The sequence below is a fragment of the Urtica dioica genome, chromosome 1 (genome assembly GCF_054948205.1).
Source record: "Urtica dioica subsp. dioica isolate 48M chromosome 1, U.dioica_male_clone48M_v1_H2, whole genome shotgun sequence".
Lineage (NCBI taxonomy): Eukaryota > Viridiplantae > Streptophyta > Magnoliopsida > Rosales > Urticaceae > Urtica > Urtica dioica.
The window spans coordinates 56897707-56918558 of record NC_142756.1 but is presented as its reverse complement, the minus strand read 5'-3'; the positions used below and the strand labels follow the sequence as shown (position 1 = coordinate 56918558).

The following is a 20852-nucleotide window of genomic DNA, read 5'->3' as shown; positions in this document are numbered from 1 at the left end:
AGAAAATTTTTATTTTCCGCCGCTTGCTCGAAGCGTTAAATGTTTTCTTAACTCTATATTAATACCAACAACATGTCACGAAAATGAGCTATTGGATAGGGTTTTTTTTTAGTTAGATAATAATTTAATGAGGAATGTGTTAATTGATACAATGCTAGATTAAGGAAAATTAAACTCTCTTTTTTGAGGTGGTCATATTTGTAGGAAATTTTTTATTTTAATCCCATATATTTACTTGGCTACATCACAACCCAATGAGTAGGCCCAGCTTGGTTCCAAAGCAGACCTGGCCGGCCTTTTTGACATTGGCCTTAGTCTCATATTATCATCGAATTCCGGGCCAGAGCTGGGCGAGAAGGTAAACGCGGCAATGGCCGACAAAGCGAGGCTCGCGATTCTGTACGCGACTCAGACCGGGAACGCCCTCGATGCGGCGGACCAGGTGGCACGCGAGGCCAACCGCCGAGGATTTCCGGTCAAGCTCCGATCCATGAACCAGTATGACGCCGTAAGTAATCCGATTCCCGGTCTTTTTTTCCCACTCTTACAACGCTAGTTCGGCTCCTGAGAATGTCTCAGTTTCAAGAAAGGAAGTAAATTTTGACATTTTATTCATTCATGTGTATTCGATTTCTTAGGTTTGCTTGGCGAGCGAGAGGGCTGTGGTTTTTGTTGTCTCTACGACTGGCCAGGGCGATACACCAGATTCTATGAAGGTCAATTTTCAATTGTTTCCATTGATTTTCTGTTAACATATAACTCGTGAAACGCGAAAATTGATGTATTAATGTGTAATCGTTCATGTATGTGCAGGACTTTTGGAAGTTCCTTTTGCAGAGAAATCTGAATAGGAATTGGCTTGAAGGAGTTCACTATGCTGTGTTTGGCCTGGGTGATTCCGGTTACCAGAAGTACAACGTAATCTCTATCTCTCTTTGCTTTCTCCCATTTCTATGTTTATACTTTGGTGAACGTATTGAAATATTTGTTATCAAGAACTGATGTTGGTGGATATTATTACTCTCTCTCTCTCTCTCTCTCTCTCTCTCTCTCTCTCTCTATTGAACAAATTTCCTTAACAACACTGAACACCGAATAAACAGCCATTTCATTACAGCTTCGTGTGTTTGTTCTTTCTCTTTTACGTTTTGCGGGTTCAGTTTGTGGCGAAGAAGCTCGATAGGAGGCTTTTTGATCTTGGAGCAGCGGCCATCATTGAAAGGGGCCTCGGAGACGATCAACACCCGTGTGGGTATGAATTCTACTTGTTTTTCGAGCGAATATATGCCAACTTGTGTAATATGTAATACAGAGACCATTTTTTTCAGTGATTATTGGGACTGACACTTGTCTGTAACGCTATATAAATATATCATACTTTAGCTGCCAATAATCGAAGCTTACATCATGATGGGCTTCCATTTGTAGGTATGAGGCTGCTCTTGACCCATGGATGAAGTCTTTATGGAAAAAGCTCAATGAAACCGATCCCCAATTCTTTCCGAATGATCCGGACTTTTTAATTCCATCTGAACAGTCGATTGGCCAGCCAAAATTCAAAATCACATATCATGATACGCCGGGTTCACAGTTTTCTTCAGGAGTAGGTAACTATCGATGCATACATTTAAACTGATAAAAGGCACTCTAGTAATTTGGTTGAGAATTTTATCGTGTAGTCGAATTCTGCTTCTTGAGTTAGAAAATGAACATGTGATTAATTACTAGAAAACTAAATGTTGACGGTTATAGTTTCAGATTTAAATTACATGGATATCCAGATTGAGACAGCTCGCAGAATGTCGTCTGGCAGATTTCCACAAGACAAGTGTAGGCCTAGCTGCTTTCTTAAACTGGTACATTTGCATCATCTTTCTTGCAATATGTTTAAGCTTATTCATCAAAGTTACGACTTTGTCATCTTCTGTATTTATCTGATTTCCTCGACAACTTATCTTGTAAGATTAAAAACCAAAGTTTGTCGAAAGAAGGATGTGGAAGAGACGTTCGCCACTTTGAATTTGAATTTGTCTCATCGGTAAGTGGTTTCTTATCCGCGATCTCAGTCCTCTTTTTTTTTTATATTATATTTTTTGCGGAAAGCATATCTGTCCTCTTAAGGTTTAATTATTAATTTCTTGAGTTCACTATGAACTAATATGAATCTATTTTTCTCACTCTAAGTCCTCAATTCGTATCCTTTTCCCTTTTCAGACTAATGAATATGAAGTTGGTGACAATGTAGAAGTGCTTCCTGCTCAGGATCCTACTTTAGTGGAGGCATTTATGAAGCGCTGTAATTTAGATCCGGGAGCATATATCACTGTGAGTAAAAAAAACAAACAAACAAATGTTTGCATTGAAGTCCACTCATCCACATCCTATTCGCCTGAATCAACATCATCATTTATTTAGGTTCATCCCGTGGAGACGGAGGATGAGATTGATGTTCATGTCGAGGCCGCTGTTATTCCTATGAAATTGAAGTCTTTTGTGAGTTTAACAATGGATGTTGCATCAGCTTCACCGAGACGTTATTTCTTCGAGGCAAGGATACAGTATGTCTTTTTATCTCTTGTGTCTATCACCGATCTATGTCGATTGCTATTCAATCAATTTAATCGAGACTAATTAATATTCACCCGGTGTGATCGACCGTCTATTGCACAGGTCATGAGTCACTTCGCTGATGCTTCGCACGAAAAGGAAAAGCTTCAATATTTTTCTTCTCCTGAAGGAAGAGATGACCTGTACCAATACAATCAGAAAGAGAGAAGGACTGTTCTGGAGGTGACCGATCTTCCACCAATTGCATGCATTTTCCCTTCCTGAATCTCTGTACAATGTTCGGTAATAACTGTTGTTGTAGTGTTATTTCAATGCAACTTAGGAGTTTGAGCAACTAGAAAAATCAACTAAACTAGATTACTGTTAGGACTCGCTAGGCGAACGAAATAATTAGTTAATTGTTAGGGTAAGAGATAATATACAGAGTTGTACGTCTGTACACAGGAAGTATGAAAGAATAATTTTTGGGAGAAATGATTGAATACCCGTTTATCTTGACGTGTGATACAGGTCCTAGAAGATTTCCCTTCGGTTCAACTTCCGTTCGAGTGGCTGGTTCAGCTGGTTCCGCCACTCAAAACAAGAGCCTTTTCTATATCTTCATCTCCATCAGCTCACCCAAACCAAGTCCATTTGACCGTCAGCGTAGTGAAATGGACCACGCCCTTCAAGAGGAGCCGCTCAGGTCTCTGCTCCACATGGCTCAGCAACCTAAAGCAAGGTTCGCCCAATAAATAAAACCAACACGTTTTCAAGGGCTTAACCTAAACCCTAAACTTTGGGTTAGGTTAATCTTAATTGAAATCTCTTAAGAATCGGTTAACCTTTTTTTATTTAATTTTTTTTTATGTTTTTTTAAAAAAAAAAGAAAAAGAAAAGTAAGGTTGAAAGTCTCATCTATAGGCGTGCATGATAAATCTCGTACTAAAGAACACTATTGAACAGGAATAAATACAGTCCCAGCTTGGTTCAACAGAGGCTCGCTTCCTCCGCCGCCACCGTCGCTCCCGCTCGTCCTCGTCGGGCCCGGGACAGGCTGCGCCCCATTCCGCGGCTTCGTGGCAGAGCGGGCTGCACAATCCGCGGCCGGCGAAGAAACTGCTCCGGCGATTTTCTTCTTCGGCTGCAGGAACGAGAAGAGCGACTTCCTGTACCGGGAATTCTGGCTCTCCCACGCCCGACCCGGTGGCGTTCTCTCGGAGTCCAAGGGCGGGGGATTCCATGTGGCCTTCTCGAGAGACCAACAGAAGAAGGTTTACGTGCAGCACAAGATCCGGGAGAGTCGGAGCAGAGTGTGGGGTTTGCTGGCCAACGGGGCTGCCATATATGTTGCCGGGTCTTCAACGAAAATGCCCTCAGACGTGCTGTCAGCGTTCGAAGAGGTCGTTTCCGAGGAAGCTGGGGTTTCCAGGGAAGAGGCTTCAAGGTGGGTTAAAAGCTTGGAAAAGGCTGGTAGGTACCACGTTGAAGCCTGGTCTTAGACAAACTAGAATTTGAAGATATTGATTGTAGATGGAAATTCTGAAACCATATTCGTGTATAATACTAACCTTTTATTAGTTTTACACAAAATATATTTCCATCTCAAAGTTTGAATAGAGAAGCAAAATAAAAGGATAAAACAGTTGGTTGTTATTGCTCTTATTATTTTAACCTTGAGTGTTTTTGTTTATTCTTTTCTACATGACAATGTTTACATTTACTCGGAAATTTAAAATATTTTGGAAGTATTTTCCATTATTAAAATCACTTATATTTTAACTGTTTATTGTTTTCAATTATTTAAAGAGTTTTGTGATTAACTAAGCCTGTTTAAACTTAAAAGGATTTTAATGCGACCTACGTTGCAGATTTTTAGTCATTATGGTGACATGGCATTGATTTAGAGAAGTTGAAATTTCCATTTTAACCTTTGTTAAATAAAACGGTTTCAGTTGAACTATTACGTTTTTAAATTTTTTTTTATTTCTTGGAATAACGGTTACATCTAGTTGAAATTGATGTTTGGGTTTCATTGTTCAAAGAGGAAATGGTGGCACAAAGACCCAAAGTTTTCGGCTTATAACACTTGAGTTCCCAAAGTTTAAAAGTGGTGGGAATAATTCCCAAACTCAAATAAGTAAACCTCCGTTGCAACTTCGGACGATAAAAATGGATGTCAAAAGAATGGACGGTCATATGTATTCCGGTATTTTAAATCAATTCGAAACCAATTTCAAAACAATTTAAAACGTGAATTTCATTAAGGATATTAAATAAAAATAACGTATAATATATCAAATAGAAAAGAAATCCCATAAACTAAAAGCCCCAAATACGAACTCAAATCCGTAATCCCAAATCATTGAATTCGCCAAAAATTCTAGAGAGGATAGTTGTCGCCTGGTCGTTAGCATCGGAGAGACGATGTTAAGGCACAAATTTAAGGCGATGACTGAACAAAAAGCTGAAGATGCGGGGTTTGAATTGCACGAAGTGAATGAGGTCTGTAACGAGCAACCCGTCGAGGATGAAGGGTTTGATGATTTAGGGTCTGAGAGTGACCTAGACAGCCTATGCAGTGAGGATGAAGAGCAAACCACGAAGCGGAGCAAGAAATTCAAGTTCAAACTCCGAATAGAATTCCCTTCAATGGATGGTTTACGGTATGTACTGAGAGAAGAGTTCATTAAGGCTGATCGAGAATTTCGATTGTTTTCAATAACAAGACCAAATTGCGAGCAGAATGTAAGGGCATCAGTTGTCCATGGGTCTTGTACGCTAGGGTGAAGGATCCGAATTCGAGTACAGCTAGAGTGAATACTTTTGTTGATAATCATAATTGTGGCAAGTCGGTGGATATCAAGTCAGTGGATATCAAGTCTGTGATTATCAAAACACTTTCTTGAGCAATTCTAACTCAATCCACACATGAAATATAGCTGCTTCAAAGAGATGACATCATCAACCAAATACACCCATGTCTCTAGCAGTGTTTTCTATAGGGCTAGGAAGATGGCAAGAGGGATATTAGAGGGTAATGTGAAGAGTCAATTTTCTGTTCTTGACGACTACTGTAGACAAATAATTGCTACAAATCCAGGTAGAGTAACTGAATTATGCATATGGGTGATGCATTGATTTTGTCCGGTTGTATAACTAATAGAGTGCTTTTGTGAATCCAGGTTCTACTGCTCTGCTCAAAACAACTCTTATCGATGTGAAGAGAGTGTTTGAGAGCGTGTGTATATATATATATATATATATATATATATATATATATATATATATATATGTCTCAAGGCATGTAAGGATGGTTTCAACAAGGGGTGCATGCCATTGCTAGGATTTGACGGTTGCTTTCTAAAAGGTTATACCAAGGGCATGCTATTGGCTGCAATATGTATTGACTCAAACAACTCTCAGTATTCAATTGCATTCACTGTAGTTGAAAAGGAAAATACTATGACTTGGACATGGTTTATGCTAATTCTTCTAGAAGATCTTGATGTTCAGAACACAACCGGTGTCACCATGATGAGTGACAGACAAAAAGGGCTAGAGAAGGCATTGGCAGCTGTCTTTCCAGGGGCAGAGCATAGGTTTTGTGTACACCATCTTCATTCAAATTTCAAGAAGGAGCACAGTAGTTTGCTATTGAAACAATTGCTATGCGCATGTACACGAGCAACCACTGTTCCAGAATTTAAACAACGAATGAAAGAGCTTAAGATGAAGATGATAAGGCGCATGAATGGTTGTTAAATAAAGAACCATCACAGTGGACAAAGTCTCATTTCCGAGTGCACGTTAAATGTGATATGCTTCTCAACCACATGTGTGAAAGTTTTAATTCAGCGATATTGCCTGCAGGGGATAAGCCAATAGTGACCCTGCTTGAGAAGATAAGGTATTGGCTTATGTGTAGATTCACTAATAAAAGGAATGAAGGTTAGAATTCGGTGCATGTAGTTGGTAAGAGGATTTTGGCTTTTATAGAAAAAAAAAAAAGCACGACATTGTTTGCCAACAGCAGCTGGTAATGGCAAGTTTCAGGTAAATTTCAGTTTATACTAGTTTATTTTGTTGACTTAAATGGCTGTATAATTATCTGTATTTTCATTTGAGTTGTTATAGGTTATGTTTCTTGGGGCTGAGAGTTTTGCTGTTGAGTTAAGAGCAAAGGAATGTACATGCCGACCTTTTCAGTTGACTGGAATTCCATGTCCACATGCATTGGCATGTATTTAGTCTTGTGGTTTCAATCATCTGGATTATGTTGACGACTGGTATAAGAAAGATGCGTACGTAGCTGCATATTCTGGAATGATTGAACCAATGACAAGTCCAGATAAGTGGCCAGACACAGGTTTGAATCCGATACTCCCTTCTCTTAAGCAAAGCTTACTTGGGCGTCCTAAGAAGAAGAGGAACAGAACAACAACAAAATTCCACCTTGATTTAGACCTGATAATGGAACAAAACAAAGTAGAAAAGGTCAAGTGAACCATTGCTGCAAATGTAAACATGTTGGTCACTCGAAGAGGTCCTGCATAAACCAGACTGTTGAACAAGTATGTTTGTGCATTTATTTTTGAATTTTTGAAAATGTGTTGTAGTTTATGGATTTTGTGTGATTCAGGTGTCGGCTCCCAAAAAAAAAAAGAAGACCATCAAAAGCGAACCCATCATTGGAAACAGTTAAAAGAAATGAAAGACGAAGGAAGCAGCAAGAGATAGAAGCATTGAGGACTGCTGCTGGGACAAGGACAGTGACAGGGACAGGGACATCTACTACTAAATCTTTAGGTCAGGATTATGACTATTTTTTGGTATAGTTTATGGTTAACATGTAATGCCTTATAATGGCCTCATTTTTGTGCATTTTATGACTTTTTTTTTTGTATACATATTAAGGTCTTTTGTAATGCCTTATAATGGCCTCATTTTGTTAAGTGAAATTGAAAATGGCCTCATTATGACATTGAATGAAAATGGCCTCCTCTTGTTATTGAAATTAGTCTGTTTATAACTAGTTTGAGCCTCATTTTGTTACTAAAATTTATAATAGCCTCAGTCTGTTTATAACCTGTTTTCATTGATTGAAAATACCATTACATATTACAACACTGTATTGACCAAAACAAACGAACAGAATCGTCATTGCTTCTTCATTGAAAGCTTGAAGAACTACATAAACTACACTGATTGCCCATACACAATTCACAACCACTATACTGACCAAAACAACAACCAAAATAACCACATAAACTAAACTCCATTGAAATCTTTGACATGTACTCATTGCTTCTTCTTCTTTGCCCATCTTGATTTTTTTCGATTTTGAATTCCAATTGGTTTAATCGTCTGAGCAAACCGGGAATCACTTGCTTCAATCTTTCACAAATTTCAGAGTTTAGCCACTGAAAGTACTCGCATCCAGACTGAACATGAAGATAAGAGGAAGAAAATTAAAAAAATTTAACCCATGAAAAATAAAAAACCAAGCCATTTGGTACCAAAAGCAAGCCATGAAGTTCTCTCGGCAAAAAAAGCAACCCAGGAAAATATAATCCAACATCGTTGTACTTACCTTACCTTTGTAGCAACCCAGAAACCGCCTCCCGAGATTCAAATCAGTCCACGAAATTCTCTCAACCACTTCTACACCACATGAGCATATCCGACCCTTAGACTGTGAAAATTGGATCTTCGAGGTCATTTTTTCACGACTGCATGAGTGTCGTCGACCCAAGTTGCTGCTACCACTGAAGAACGATGAGTTTTCATCTTCCATATTCTTGATTTTATGGTTTTGAAGGAGATGAAAACCGCGAGAGATTGGGGATTTAGGGTTTTCTAATTTGGGATTTTGTTTCACTTTCGATTGTTTTGGTGTATTTATTCTTTGCTTTTATTTCTTTTAATAAACTTAATATTTTGTAAAAGAATTATCAGTTACACACGATTCAACCACGTGTTTTAACATCCATTTTTAACATCCGAGGTTGCAACGGAGGTTCACTTGTTTGAGTTTGGGAATTATTCCCACCACTTTTAAACGTTGGGAAGTTAAGTGTTATAAGCCGAAAACTTTGGGTCTTTATGCCACCATTTCCTCTTTTTCAAATGAGGTAGATATTTTTTTTTTTTAAAATAGAAATCTATTATTAATCATAGCGTTCTTGATTAATTACAGACTCTATCGAAAGAGGGTAATCCTCCAACCAAATGAGTTTATCTTCTATGGAAAGAGCGTAAGTTGCTAAATCATGGGCTGCCATGTTGGTTTCCCTATAGATGTGAGACAACTTTACTACTGGAAAGTTAGACAATAAACTAGATACATCCGACAAAATGAAACGAAACTCATTCTTGAAGATAGTTTTCTTCATCTTAGCATCTCACTCCACAAAGTGGATATGAAGAAACACTTCCAAAGCCCAAGATAAGCCATAGCGGAGAGCGAGAGCTTCCGCTTCTTTGACTGTGAATTTGCCTGGAAGATTTTGAGCCAATGCACCCATAACCAGTCCAGAAGAGTTGCGAATCACGGCTCCAACTCCAAAGTAGTTTAAAGATTTAGGAATTGAAACATCAACGTTGAGCTTGTAGTGGTTGTAACTTGGGGGTATCCATCTTGCTTGGGAGCGGTCATGTCTGGGTTCAGGACCACTCGGCAAGATATATGTAGATGACCATCTGGATTGGACATATTGAAATTCAAGAAGAAAATTTGACGTCCACGAGGTAATCTGGTAAGGGTCCTTAATTTTTTCGTAGAACCTTTTATTCCTAGCATTCTATATAGACCATGAGATACAAAGGAACAAGGAGAAGTTTTCTTGATTAAGAGAATTTTGGACCGAATGTATGACATCAGCAAAGGTAAGATTATAGAGTGATTTGAAACTTAGCTTAATGGTAGAGGTAGTTCTCCAAATTTTTTTGTGAATTTGCAGTGAATGAGGATGTGGCCTACTGTTTCCCAAGGTCCAGAGCTTATAGTGCATTTTGGTGATTGAATAATTTTGCGTTTGTAAAGTCCAGTGGCAGTGGGTATAGCGTCGTAATATGCTCGCCACATAAAAGATTTTACCTTATTGAGAACTGTTACAGAAAGACATAAGTGAGTTAAAAAAACATAGTTGTTAATCTAGATAAAATAATCCTTCTCACTCTAATTCCCAATAGGCATAAGAACAAGTAAAGATGATAATTTTAGAGCAAAAAATAAATACAATAAATAATTTGATTTCATCCAGTACTAAAGAATAGAAACAACTGAAGATCTATATATAAGCCTAGAAGTTTAAATTGTTGTACCTTGAATATGCCATAAACTTTTCCACCATAGTTGAGTTGAAGAAGATCCGATGTGAATGCCTCTAAAGGATTATGACTGGCTAATTAAAGGCAAATATTTGTAACCTGATTTAACTTGATAGTTTCCATTGATCGTGTAATGCCAAATTAATTGGTCATTACTTTCCCTTAGGCTTAAGGGAATAGCTTGGATTCGTTGGACGTCTAACTCACTGAATAGGTAACGGAGCATAGGCATATTCCATTCTTTATTTTCCAAGCACAAGTGAGATGCACATAAGTTTGGCCCTTCAGGTTTATGTTAGGAATATTGCCAACTAGAAGATGATGATTACTAAATAAGATAAGAAGTTACTTTATTAGCATCATATGATTAGTGGGTTGAGGTCTGATAACATTCAGAATCAATAACAACTATCATCCATAGTCTCCGTATCAAACTGAATTGCATGCTGGGCATCCGAGATCGGGCGGTGAACTAAAACTTGGTCGATGACTGATATGTGCCTGGAAAGCCTTATCTAAAGTCATAAATGTGAAACACAAGTGAAGATTGATCACTTAGTGAGAGCATTCTGTACTTGTGGTAAGTGTACGACCCGGACAGACCTTGCATGTAGATGTGTCATTTAAGGACCGTTACAACACACTAGCCAAGGTCACAAATGATGGTCACAGTGACGCTTGATCTCAATCTTGAAGTGATCATGGACTTCTAGATCGTGTTACCGAGTTCTTTGATTCACCACGTTAAAGGCCAATGAAGGTTGAATAAATGGATGTTTTGGGAACTCGAGACATGATTGTAGAAGAAAGTGATTTACAAATACGGAATCCAGCCTTCCTGAAAGAAGGTTAATGTTCTCTCACCTAAGGGTTGATTCCATAACCGATTGATTGTGCACACTTCCGAATTTGGCTTACGTTCGGTTGAATCTTTCGCTGAGGAAGCAACGATGCTTAGGGCTTATATGTAACGAGAAAGGTATAACATAACAAATTGACATATCTCGATACGGGCAGAACCTGGAGGTCATGATCACATACTGACTAAATCAGTGGCACTCGTTACGATGAGTAAATATAATTGATAAATATAATTGTGGTATTAAAGGAGAGTTCAGTCTTAGCTTACACGGTGGAGTATTGACTAAGATTAGACGAATCGATCGAAAAAGAGAAAGGACTTGTTTCGTCTTTTTTATCGGATTTGTTAAGCTTCTACTACTAGGTCCATTGTCCCCGATTCGGCTTCGATAAAGGCGGATAAGAACGTTAATATAATAGTATGTATTATTACTATAATCTCCCTTGCTGTAATAGTGATTGACAGCATTAAATTCCGAAAAAATGTATTTTGGGAATTAAATAAATATTTATAGTAAAGCTGTTTATTTATTGCTAGATCAAGTAAATAAACTTATTATTTATTGTTGGACAAGTAAATAAGTGTTTAATGGGCTTAAATCTATTGGGACTTGAAAAAGCAAAAAAAATCGCCTACCCCCTATGGTGTTGGACGTTTTTTGCACTGGTGTGGTAACCAGTATTTTTTCTGTTTTTTCTGTTCCTAAAATATAGGAGAATAAATAGGAGATATATTTTCCTATATTCTCTCATAATATTTAGGCTAAATATTAGGAGGATATTTAGGAGAAAATCTAGGAGAATATATTTTCCTAGATTTTCTCAACAGCAAAATATTTTATGCTGTTGTATAAAATAAAATCCAAGATACTGATATGACGGATGAGAGAAAAAATAGGATTCACTTGTTGAGATCCAATGGCTAAGATTTAATCCACTAGTGTGAACACAATAAAAAGAAATAGAGAAATTGCCCCATTTGCTATCAATTTCATAACATTTTCTCACTTTCCACCAAAAGACTAATTTGGCTCAAAATGCCACCGATATGTCAACAATGTTAACATCTATGTCAACAATGTTGACATCTAATAGTGAATGGCAAAAATAGATGTCAACATTGTTGACATAGATGGTGGCATTTTGTGCCAAATTAGTCTTTTGGTGGAAAGTGAGAAAATGTTATGAAATTGGTGGTAAATGGGGCAATTTCTCAAAGAAATAATATCTTTTAGAATATTATGGAATATTTTATAAAGATACATTTTAAACTGCTATAAATAGAGGGCTGATGTGAAGCAAAATTTAACCTAATTGCCAAGGAATTTCGTGGCCTCTCTCCCATGAGTGTGCCGACCTAATTCCTCTACTTCTTCCCCTCGGAATTGCTTCAACTCCATTCTTAGAAATAAGAGAGAAAGATCGAAAAACACCCCGTTTCCAGATCTAGTGAGATATAACGAAGCCTACTCTTTTGTCTTATCTTCCTCGAAGATTACGTTTCGGAAGACTTTGGTGTCATCACATCGAGTCCTTGAAGGAGGAGTTCCAGATCTGATCGTGTGGAGGCTTGTACGTTCAAGACGAAGACAGATTGTGAAAGCTTTCGGTTCGTGAGTCAAAAACTATAAGTTTTCTTAAACTCGTCTTTTATCTGATATGGTTGCTTGATGAAGTTTTTTATGATTAATTAATTAAGTAATCTAGATCTTGTTTAATAACCATGTTAATAATTAGCTCTTGTTAGCGTAATTATTCTTTTTCGCATTTAATTGGTTATTTAAGGTGCATTACAACTAATTGGCTTGAAAGTAGGTGAGGTTAGGATCCATGGATCTGTTGTGATGTTGATAAGCATACCATTCCATATCTTCCGTCGGAGGCCTTTTTGTAGTAATTCATTTCCCCATTTAATGCCACGCCAAACTATTGAAGGGTGATGGCCAATAGATACTGATTTGAGGTTGGTATATGGGAAGTACCTGGATTTGAAGATTTTTACGAGGAGTGATTGAGGATTGTCAAGAATTCTCCAAGCTTATTTTGCCAGTAAAGCTTGGTTGAAATCTTCGAAGCAACGAAAAAAATCCACCTTCTAACTTCGATCGACATATGGATTTCCAGTTTTTTCAGTGTACTTTATTTCTGTTAGATGTAAAGCCCCAATAAAACTTAGCCATGGCTGATTCGATATCAGAGCATTTAGACACTGGTAATTTAAAGCAACTCATTTAGTAAATGGGGATTGATTGGATCATTGCCTTTAGCAAAATTTATTTCCCTGAAATTTTTTATTGAGACAATTATTAAGACTAAAACATAACATAAGATGTACATAATCAGAGTATTTGCTAAAGTAAAACTTGTTGAAATTCTAAACCCCAATCATCATAAATATATTGTCCTTAATTGCTTGCTATAAGGAGGATAATACGTCAAAAACTAAATGAACAAAAAACAGAATAATATAAATCAAAGTTTTTGAAATTTTGAAACCCAATCATCGTATATATATCTCTCACTCACTCTATATATATATATATATATATATATATATATATATATCTTATTATATAGTTATCATTAATACTTTGAAGATCCAACTCAAATTCAGTTCTTAATAGCTCAACAGTTCAACCTAATTAACTAACCAAATTCATACGTATGATCCATGAGATGTGCAAGTAGCTATAACAAACCCTCAAAAATTATAATAATTATTTGTATGAGAAGAATAAAGTAGAAACGATTCGAAGATAGAAACTAATTCAGTAGCATGTTGATGGTAAATGTTTGGTTAAAATATGTATTGAATATATCGCTAAAAGCTATATAGGTTAATTTGAAATCTCCGGCCATTTTTATAAATAAAAGAAAAACTGAATTGAAATTGTAGACATTTGCACGCATGGACTCCTTACAAGCAATTTATTGAAAACTCAGACATTTATTTTCATAATATGTTGTAGATTTATGAAAAGGAATGTCGGAGTATAGAAAAAGAAAAGCAAATTCACAATATTAAAAGGTGTAGTTGTATAAGCAGATGGTACCTGCACAGGAGAAAAGCTTTGATTCCTAGGATGATAGTCTATTCTAGATCTTTTCTTTTAGTTCGGAAAAAACATTTTGTTTTGTCTTTTTCGAAATAAGGTGGCAGTCCCAAAGTATTTTTCATGGCATTCTCCAATCTTCATATGCAAGACTTCAGCGAAATAATCTCGTGTTGACTGGGCAGTGTTTTGAGAGAAAGATAGATGTGACTTTTGGTAGTTGATATGTTGACTAGAACCATCACTATATTGATGTATGATGTCTTTAATTGAATCGCAATTTGATGTTGTAGCTTCACAAAATATTAGATAGTCATCGGCAAAGAGGAGGTGAGATATCTTTGGAGCTGATCTAGCAATGTTGATCCCTGTCAAGTTGGAGATTCTTTCAGCTCTATGTATGAGAGATGATAATCCTTCGGAGCAAATGAGGAATAGATAAGGGGATATAGTGGACAACCTTGACGTATTCCCCGTGTCAAAATCACCTTTCATGTGGGGTGTCCATTCATAAGAAAAGAGAAAGATACTGTGGTGACACATCGCATGATAAGGCTGACCTTTCAAATGGTGTAATTTGCAGTATGTTTAAGTTTTTCCTCATGAATCGTGTCCTTAGTTATTGCTATTTCTTTTGTTTATTTTTAAAAAAATTCCGAATAAATGTGTCATTGGGCAGGAATGAGGCGAAGGGTAAATGTCTTTAATCAATATGTAATAAATTGGGGTGCCTAATAAACCTAAATTTTCGAAATATGGTTAGATTGCAATTTCAAGTTTAGAAATGGTCAAATATTTACTTTACCCATTTTTTGAATTTTAAATTTAACAACTACATTTATGTATTTTTTTCCTTGGTATGCAATTACTTAGAATATCTCATTTTCAAACTTAATATTTTAAAATATTTTTTTATTTTACAAATAACTCGTTTGCAATTTTTCTCTGTATTTTTTTGGTATGTACTTTTATTTAGATTCTGTTAGGTCAAAATCGACTTAGTTGTGGAATGTTTGAAAACATCCTCTCTTGCAACTATGAACTTTAAATGCGTATGTTTGGAAGTTTCCCTATCTTTTAAGCCCCTAACTACCATACAGTGTAGGCCCAAATTGAAAGGCCCAAAGCGGAATGGGGATCCGAAATGCCTTATCCAGAAACCAGACAGAGTGCAAAGATGGCTTACTTGTATCATATTCACATGTATGTGTGTCTGAAGTCTGAACTCATTTCAGATAACAATGGCACTCCAAGCAACCTTGAACGCCACATTCAAGCCATCGTCGACGCCGCAGAGCCACTTCCACACCATCGCCGCCAAGCCCTTCTTCGCGAAGCCTCTCTGCCTCTCTCTCTCCAACCCTCGCTTCAGGCTCTCCGCCTCCGCCGTCGCAGCCCAGTCCGACCTCGACGTCGATGATATCTCCGACACCGAGGTTTTTCTCCGTCTCTCTCATTGCTCTTGCCTACAGAATCGATTATTGCTAGTGCTTGGAGGTTCAACGAAATTGGTTCCTTGAATATTATTAGTTATTATGGAGACGCTGAATTTCGCTCACTTATATCAATGTTTCAATATACATATGTGTTGAGCTTGCTTAGGTCTCACTACTCTGCTCTTCCCAAAAAAAAAAAAGTCTCGCTACTCTTGTGAAAGCTCCAAACTTTTTCTTTCCTTTACTGTTATCCGTGTGGTTGAAGGTTTTTCCTTCTCTTTATGGCTGTAAGAGAGAAATTTAGTGGCTTGGAGTGAATTATAATGAGATTGGGTCATTGAGCATTGGTTATACTTTTCAGACACCAACTTTATCACACTTGCATAAATATACCTGTCTTAAACTAGCTTGACTCTCATTTCTCTTTGTCAAAGCTCAAAGCTCTTCAACTTTTATTCATCATCTCATCATATTTGTGGGTGAAGGTTTTTTTTTCCTTCATTTTATGCGAGAGAGATTTAGCGTCTTGGAGTGAGTTTTAATGAAATTGGTTCATCCGGGATTGGTAACTAGTTCAATAAAGACCAATTTTAATTCACTTGTATCACTATATATGTGTTAAACTAGCTTAAGTCTCATTGCTATTGTCAAAGCTCACAAATTTATCTTGTGTGTGTGTGTGTGTGTGTGGGTAATTTAGAGGCTTGGAGTGGTAGTGAAGCCATTGGAGAAACCAAGGCTGGTATTGAAGTTCATATGGATGGAGAAGAATATAGGAATAGCATTGGACCAGATGATACCTGGTCACGGTTCAATCCCTCTCAGTCCTTACTACTTTTGGCCCAGAAAAGATGCCTGGGAAGAGCTCAAGGCGTTGCTCGAGAGCAAGCCATGGATATCCCAGAAGCAGATGATCATCCTTCTCAATCAGGCCACGGATATCATCAACTTGTGGCAACAGAGTGGAGGCAATATTGCTTGACTTTGCTTTTGTAGAAATGCTCTTTTTTTTTTCTTCTAATAATTATTTTTTGCATCAACTCGGTTCTGTAACTAAGTATTGTGTCTGATAATGTGGATTTTTTTGTTACTTTGTAGTACTATTGTTGCGAACTTTGTTATGGCATAGAGAGATCAAAAACCGGGGTTTCATTTCAACCTGTAATTGCTTTCTTTCGGTTTAGCCATGGCTTGGCTGTGCTTGTTCATGTTCCCATTACTCAAGATTCTTTTACACTGCTGATTCTGATGGTTTTGAGTGTTTTGATACTCCTCTGGGGTTTAGTGATGATCAAAATGTCTGAAAATAAAGTTAAAGAAGAGAGAATATAAATTTATAAAACGCATATCTTATTTCCTCGTCTAAATACACTCACTGTATCTGATGTTTCTCCTAATCCAACAATAGTATCTTCAGTAAGATGACACGCAAATCTCACTCTTCAATGTCCTCCTGATATACTAATTTAAAGTTCTTCAAACCACTCAGCATACGATTTTATGTACATAAAAATAAATAATAAAGAATATTAATAAAAATCAAGCAAATAATATTCCTCAAACTATATATACGTCCGTCCATACTCGAAAACCAAATCTTTCCGTGCTCTTCCTCTGCCATCAGACGATCAAGAAAGCCTTTAGGTGGTAATGCTCTCAAAATTCCATAGAAGACTTCTTTTCTCTCTCTCTCTCTCTCTCACTCACTTGAAAGATTCAAATGAAAGCTCAAAAACCTCGTCTTTCACTTGACCATCGACTTCATGATCTGCATCTTTACTTGGACTAGACACTCTCTTCTCATCATCACTCTTCCTCTCACTGTCCAAACTTATTTCCATGAATGCCCTTCTCTCTTCCTCTTTTTCCATCTCTTCTTCTTCTTGAAGAGCATGACTTCTCTCATTAGTCTCTTCGACCTTTTCCTCCGAGGCAGCCTCAATCGCCAGAGCTTTAGCGCTAGAAGAAAGATTGGAATCCAAATCAGCGCGATCGTGATTGTCTTTTTGAATGGCGAGTTCAACGGCGGCCTTGGCGGCGGCGGCGGCGTGAGCGGCGGACTCGAAAGCGTCCTGAGCGGCAGCCACAACGCCGGTGTAAGTCCTTCTCACCTTCATCGACTCCGTGAATTCTTCGAGGTCCTTTATGTCCTTGAACAACGTGACTGCAGCGAGGACATTTTCGTCCTTATCCTCACATCCCTTGCTGCTCTCTTCTACTTTCTCTACCTGCAATGACTGTCACCGGAAAAATTAATCCTCATATGTCAACTAGTTAATTTACATTTATTTCGAAAGTGATAAGAAGTTATTTAAACTTGTATAAAGGTTTCAAGCGGTTTTAAGTTGTTTGGGTTGGAATTCAATAAAAATATTAATGCTCTTACAAAATGCCTAAAATGTTAACAAAATTAATTGTAGGAAAGAGTATTTCGTGAACCATAATGACACGCGCATAATGACTCGAAGACTATTTCAGCAAAAGAAGAAAACATATGTCACCACCCAAATAATACAGGGCCATAAATGCACAATAGTAGCAGCCTAATAATAATAATAATAATTTATTACCTTGTCATGGCGAAGAGGAGAATCTTCTTCAAGGTGCAAAGTGAGACCGCAGTCAGAAGCGATTTCCTGCAGAAACTTGGCTTTGGTCTCGAAACTAGCCCGTCTCGTCGAAAACTTGTGAACCATCTAAACAAAATCATAGTTAACTTGTAGTTAAAGTAAAGGTAAAAGGAACGAGAACAAGAAAGATGGAAGAGAATATATATATATATATATATATATATATATATATATATATATATATATATATATATATAAGTAAATTAATTTGAGGTACCTTGGGATTCACTCCACAGTTGTTCCGCAACTCGACCGCTCTCGCAGCGAAGTCCTTCCCAAATCTGGAAGTCAAAATCTCCCGAATCCTCTGAAGCTCAGGAAAATCCCCGCATCTCGAAGCTGCGTAGATCAAGCTCGTGGTCGCTTCTCCGAGCTCTTCGTGACACTCTCTACGAACACATTCACACGTGCAAACGTTTCAGTATTTGATTACGAGACTAATGGACACCAAATCAGAGGAGAGCAGAGAAGAAGAGGAAGAAGAGTTTCAAAAACTAACTTGCTCTCTGCGATAAGTTTGACTCGTTCGAGCAAGAGGTTCAAGTAAAAGTCTATCATGTCGAACAAGTCAACCATGTTCTGTTCCTTTATCGCATGCTCAACCTGTTTGTAGTGAATATGATCGAAGATGAGTACATCAGATTAATTAAAATTCAAAGAGAATAGAAGAAAATCGGTGAATTATATTGTAATTTACTCGGAGCATGGCTCGATCTTGTTGGCCGATCACAAGAAGCTCTTTGACGTCGGAGCGAGCTTGGGACGATCTGACGTGGTGTTGGTTCAACAGAATCGAGCATCTTGAAATGGCGAGCTTCAACAGGGTCTTGAATTTCGATGTTTTGAAGTTCCTTCCCAACAGAGCATCCAATTTTCTTCCCATTTTTATGCTTTCTTTTTTTTTGGAGATAATTAATAGGGCTTTATAATTATAATTAGTACAGAGCTCTATAAGGCTATATAACTAAGCTAGGTAATATATGATAGCTAAGATATATCAGGTGTGTGTGTATGTGAGAGACTATGATGCGTCTAGATGGTTTGATATTTATATTTTCACACTCACCATGAAAAACACACGTCTTTATTTAGTCGATTGAATATTACAAAGCTGGTAATTGTATTTGTGTGGCCTAACTTTTTTTGTATAGAATGTTTCCACGTTATTTTATTTTATTTTCTTTCAATAATTCCACGTTATTACGTAGCTTTGAACAAAAAAAAAAAAAAAACTTTGAAGAAGCTTAGTTATTGGAAAGTCAGGTAAGACTGTTTGTATGCTTGGATTCAGATGGTCAATAGTCAAGTACAACACGGTAAAGGATATGGCAAATAAAAAAGTACCACGGAGAAAAAAAAATATAAAGTATTAAAAGAAAAAAGTGGGTCCAAGAGATCTCATGAAGTCAAGCCGATATTTAATTTGGAACGGAAGAAAATGGAAATGAAATGCATTATGGTTCTCTTAATGTAAAGTCCCTTTGCATGATTAAGTCTTGTTTGAAAAGGTTAACGTAAGAAAGACAAGGAATATTATATAGTGTATATATATCACACACATATATTTATGAATATAGGAAATTAAGTAGTTTGGAACCCACACGGAAACATGTATATACATGTTCTTCCAAGTTGTTGACCTTAAGACTTGGTGGTCCTAATTGATCAAACATTATGAAATCCCTGTGGTTTATATTTTAATCATTTTTCCTTAATTCTTTATCAATAAAACCTTGAGTTTTTACCTACTGAAGAAAAATAAGACATATTCAAAAGAACCTTGAAATATATGACGATGAGAGAGAATGTGAAGAAGAGAGATGAGCGGAAGATCTGAATTTTCAGAGTAGTCAACTCGACTACCTATTCTCATTATTATATAAATATGATTACAATCGTGACTAATCTCAGTCGTTGAGTTGTAACTAACTCTAATATTTTTCTAATATTCAATCTTAGCCATCTATACGTGCTCATTTTGTAAAACCCCAAAATAATTTTTCAATTTACTAGAATTTTTGTTTATTTACATGAGTTTTTAATCTATAATTTTGGGATATATATATATATATATATATATATATATGTATGAGTGTACGTGATATTATACCAAGAATATAATATATAGGATATGTACTATATATAGCGTTGTCGCTCGTTTTCGGACAACGATTTAGAAGTTCCAAACGGCTCGACCTAAGGCCGGACCAAGTGATCGCGTTTGAGCTTGAGCGTCCTGAACTTGGTATTCCGAGTTCTCCCTAGATGTGCTTGGTCTCTCTTGTCCTTCGTTGATCCTAAAAGAAAAGGAAACGATGAACTACAAAGGGAAAACAGAGGGGTTGCCTCTGTTTACCTCTCCAACGCTCAACATTAGGAGGATTGAGATGAGAGATACAAATTTAGAGTAGAGGTCAAAGATGAGTGAAACGAGTGACTCATAGGTTCGACAACGTTTCAGGACTCACATTTGGATTACAATGAAAATAGAGCCGAGTCCCCTATTTATAGATTTGGAGACGGGGGTGGCTGAGTGGACGACCTCTTGGTGGCTGAGTGGCCGGGTGACCAAGTGGCCGACTGGCCGAGTGACCGACTGGCCGGGTGGGCGAGTGGATGGGTGGCCTAGTGGCCATGTGCCCGGATAGCCTAGCGGCCAAGTGGTCAGACGACCTAGTGGCCAAGTGGTCGACTGGCCATGTGGCAGAGTGACTGACTGACCGGGTGGCCGAGTGTCTAGACGGCCTAGTGGCTGAGTAGGCGGGTCACCGTGTGACCGGTCGGTTGGGTTGTCGTGTGACTGGTCGGCCGTGTATTTTCGGGGGGGGGGGGGGGGGGGGGGGGGTGTGCTTTTGGTCGAGCCCACTTTAGGTAGATCTGTCGATTGATTTTTGAGGTTCAAAATCTACGGACAATATTAGCCCCCGAGTTTCTTGTCGAGCATAGATCGAGGGAAAACTCAGGACATAACTTCGTTGAATTTGTGCGTGGCG

The 20852-nt window shown here is 37.6% G+C and overlaps 3 protein-coding genes across 5 annotated transcripts; 2 read left to right on the top strand and 1 right to left on the bottom strand.

The window, feature by feature from the left end:
* The first annotated feature begins 283 nt into the window (after window positions 1–283).
* On the top strand, window positions 284–4210 carry LOC149408181 (Flavodoxin family protein). Of its 2 annotated transcripts, none has more exons than XM_089616263.1 (12): window positions 284–508; window positions 639–716; window positions 814–918; window positions 1161–1252; window positions 1429–1607; window positions 1753–1856; window positions 1964–2038; window positions 2215–2325; window positions 2416–2547; window positions 2671–2790; window positions 3079–3289; window positions 3514–4210. In XM_089616263.1, exons 1-12 carry the CDS (start codon window positions 371–373, stop codon window positions 4047–4049), a joined length of 1881 nt encoding a protein of 626 aa, XP_089472389.1. In that variant the 5' UTR covers window positions 284–370; the 3' UTR covers window positions 4050–4210. The 2 variants fall into 2 exon arrangements, with proteins under 2 accessions (XP_089472389.1, XP_089472388.1); XM_089616262.1 differs by having other exon boundaries at window positions 297–508; window positions 1759–1856.
* A 10768-nt stretch (window positions 4211–14978) lies between these two features.
* On the top strand, window positions 14979–16394 carry LOC149408180 (small ribosomal subunit protein cS23-like). The gene is made up of 2 exons (XM_089616261.1): window positions 14979–15229; window positions 15930–16394. The coding sequence occupies exons 1-2, from the start codon at window positions 15035–15037 to the stop codon at window positions 16209–16211; spliced, it is 477 nt and encodes a 158-aa protein (XP_089472387.1). The 5' UTR covers window positions 14979–15034; the 3' UTR covers window positions 16212–16394.
* Window positions 16395–16558: 164 nt separating this feature from the next.
* LOC149408179 (uncharacterized) lies at window positions 16559–18876 on the bottom strand. 2 transcript variants are annotated; one of them, XM_089616259.1, is made up of 5 exons: window positions 18557–18876; window positions 18359–18462; window positions 18077–18248; window positions 17800–17925; window positions 16559–17466 (listed from the first exon to the last, which is right to left on the bottom strand). In XM_089616259.1, the coding sequence occupies exons 1-5, from the start codon at window positions 18740–18742 to the stop codon at window positions 16933–16935; spliced, it is 1122 nt and encodes a 373-aa protein (XP_089472385.1). In that variant the 5' UTR covers window positions 18743–18876; the 3' UTR covers window positions 16559–16932. The 2 variants fall into 2 exon arrangements, with proteins under 2 accessions (XP_089472385.1, XP_089472386.1); XM_089616260.1 differs by having other exon boundaries at window positions 16559–17457.
* Window positions 18877–20852: the final 1976 nt, after the last annotated feature.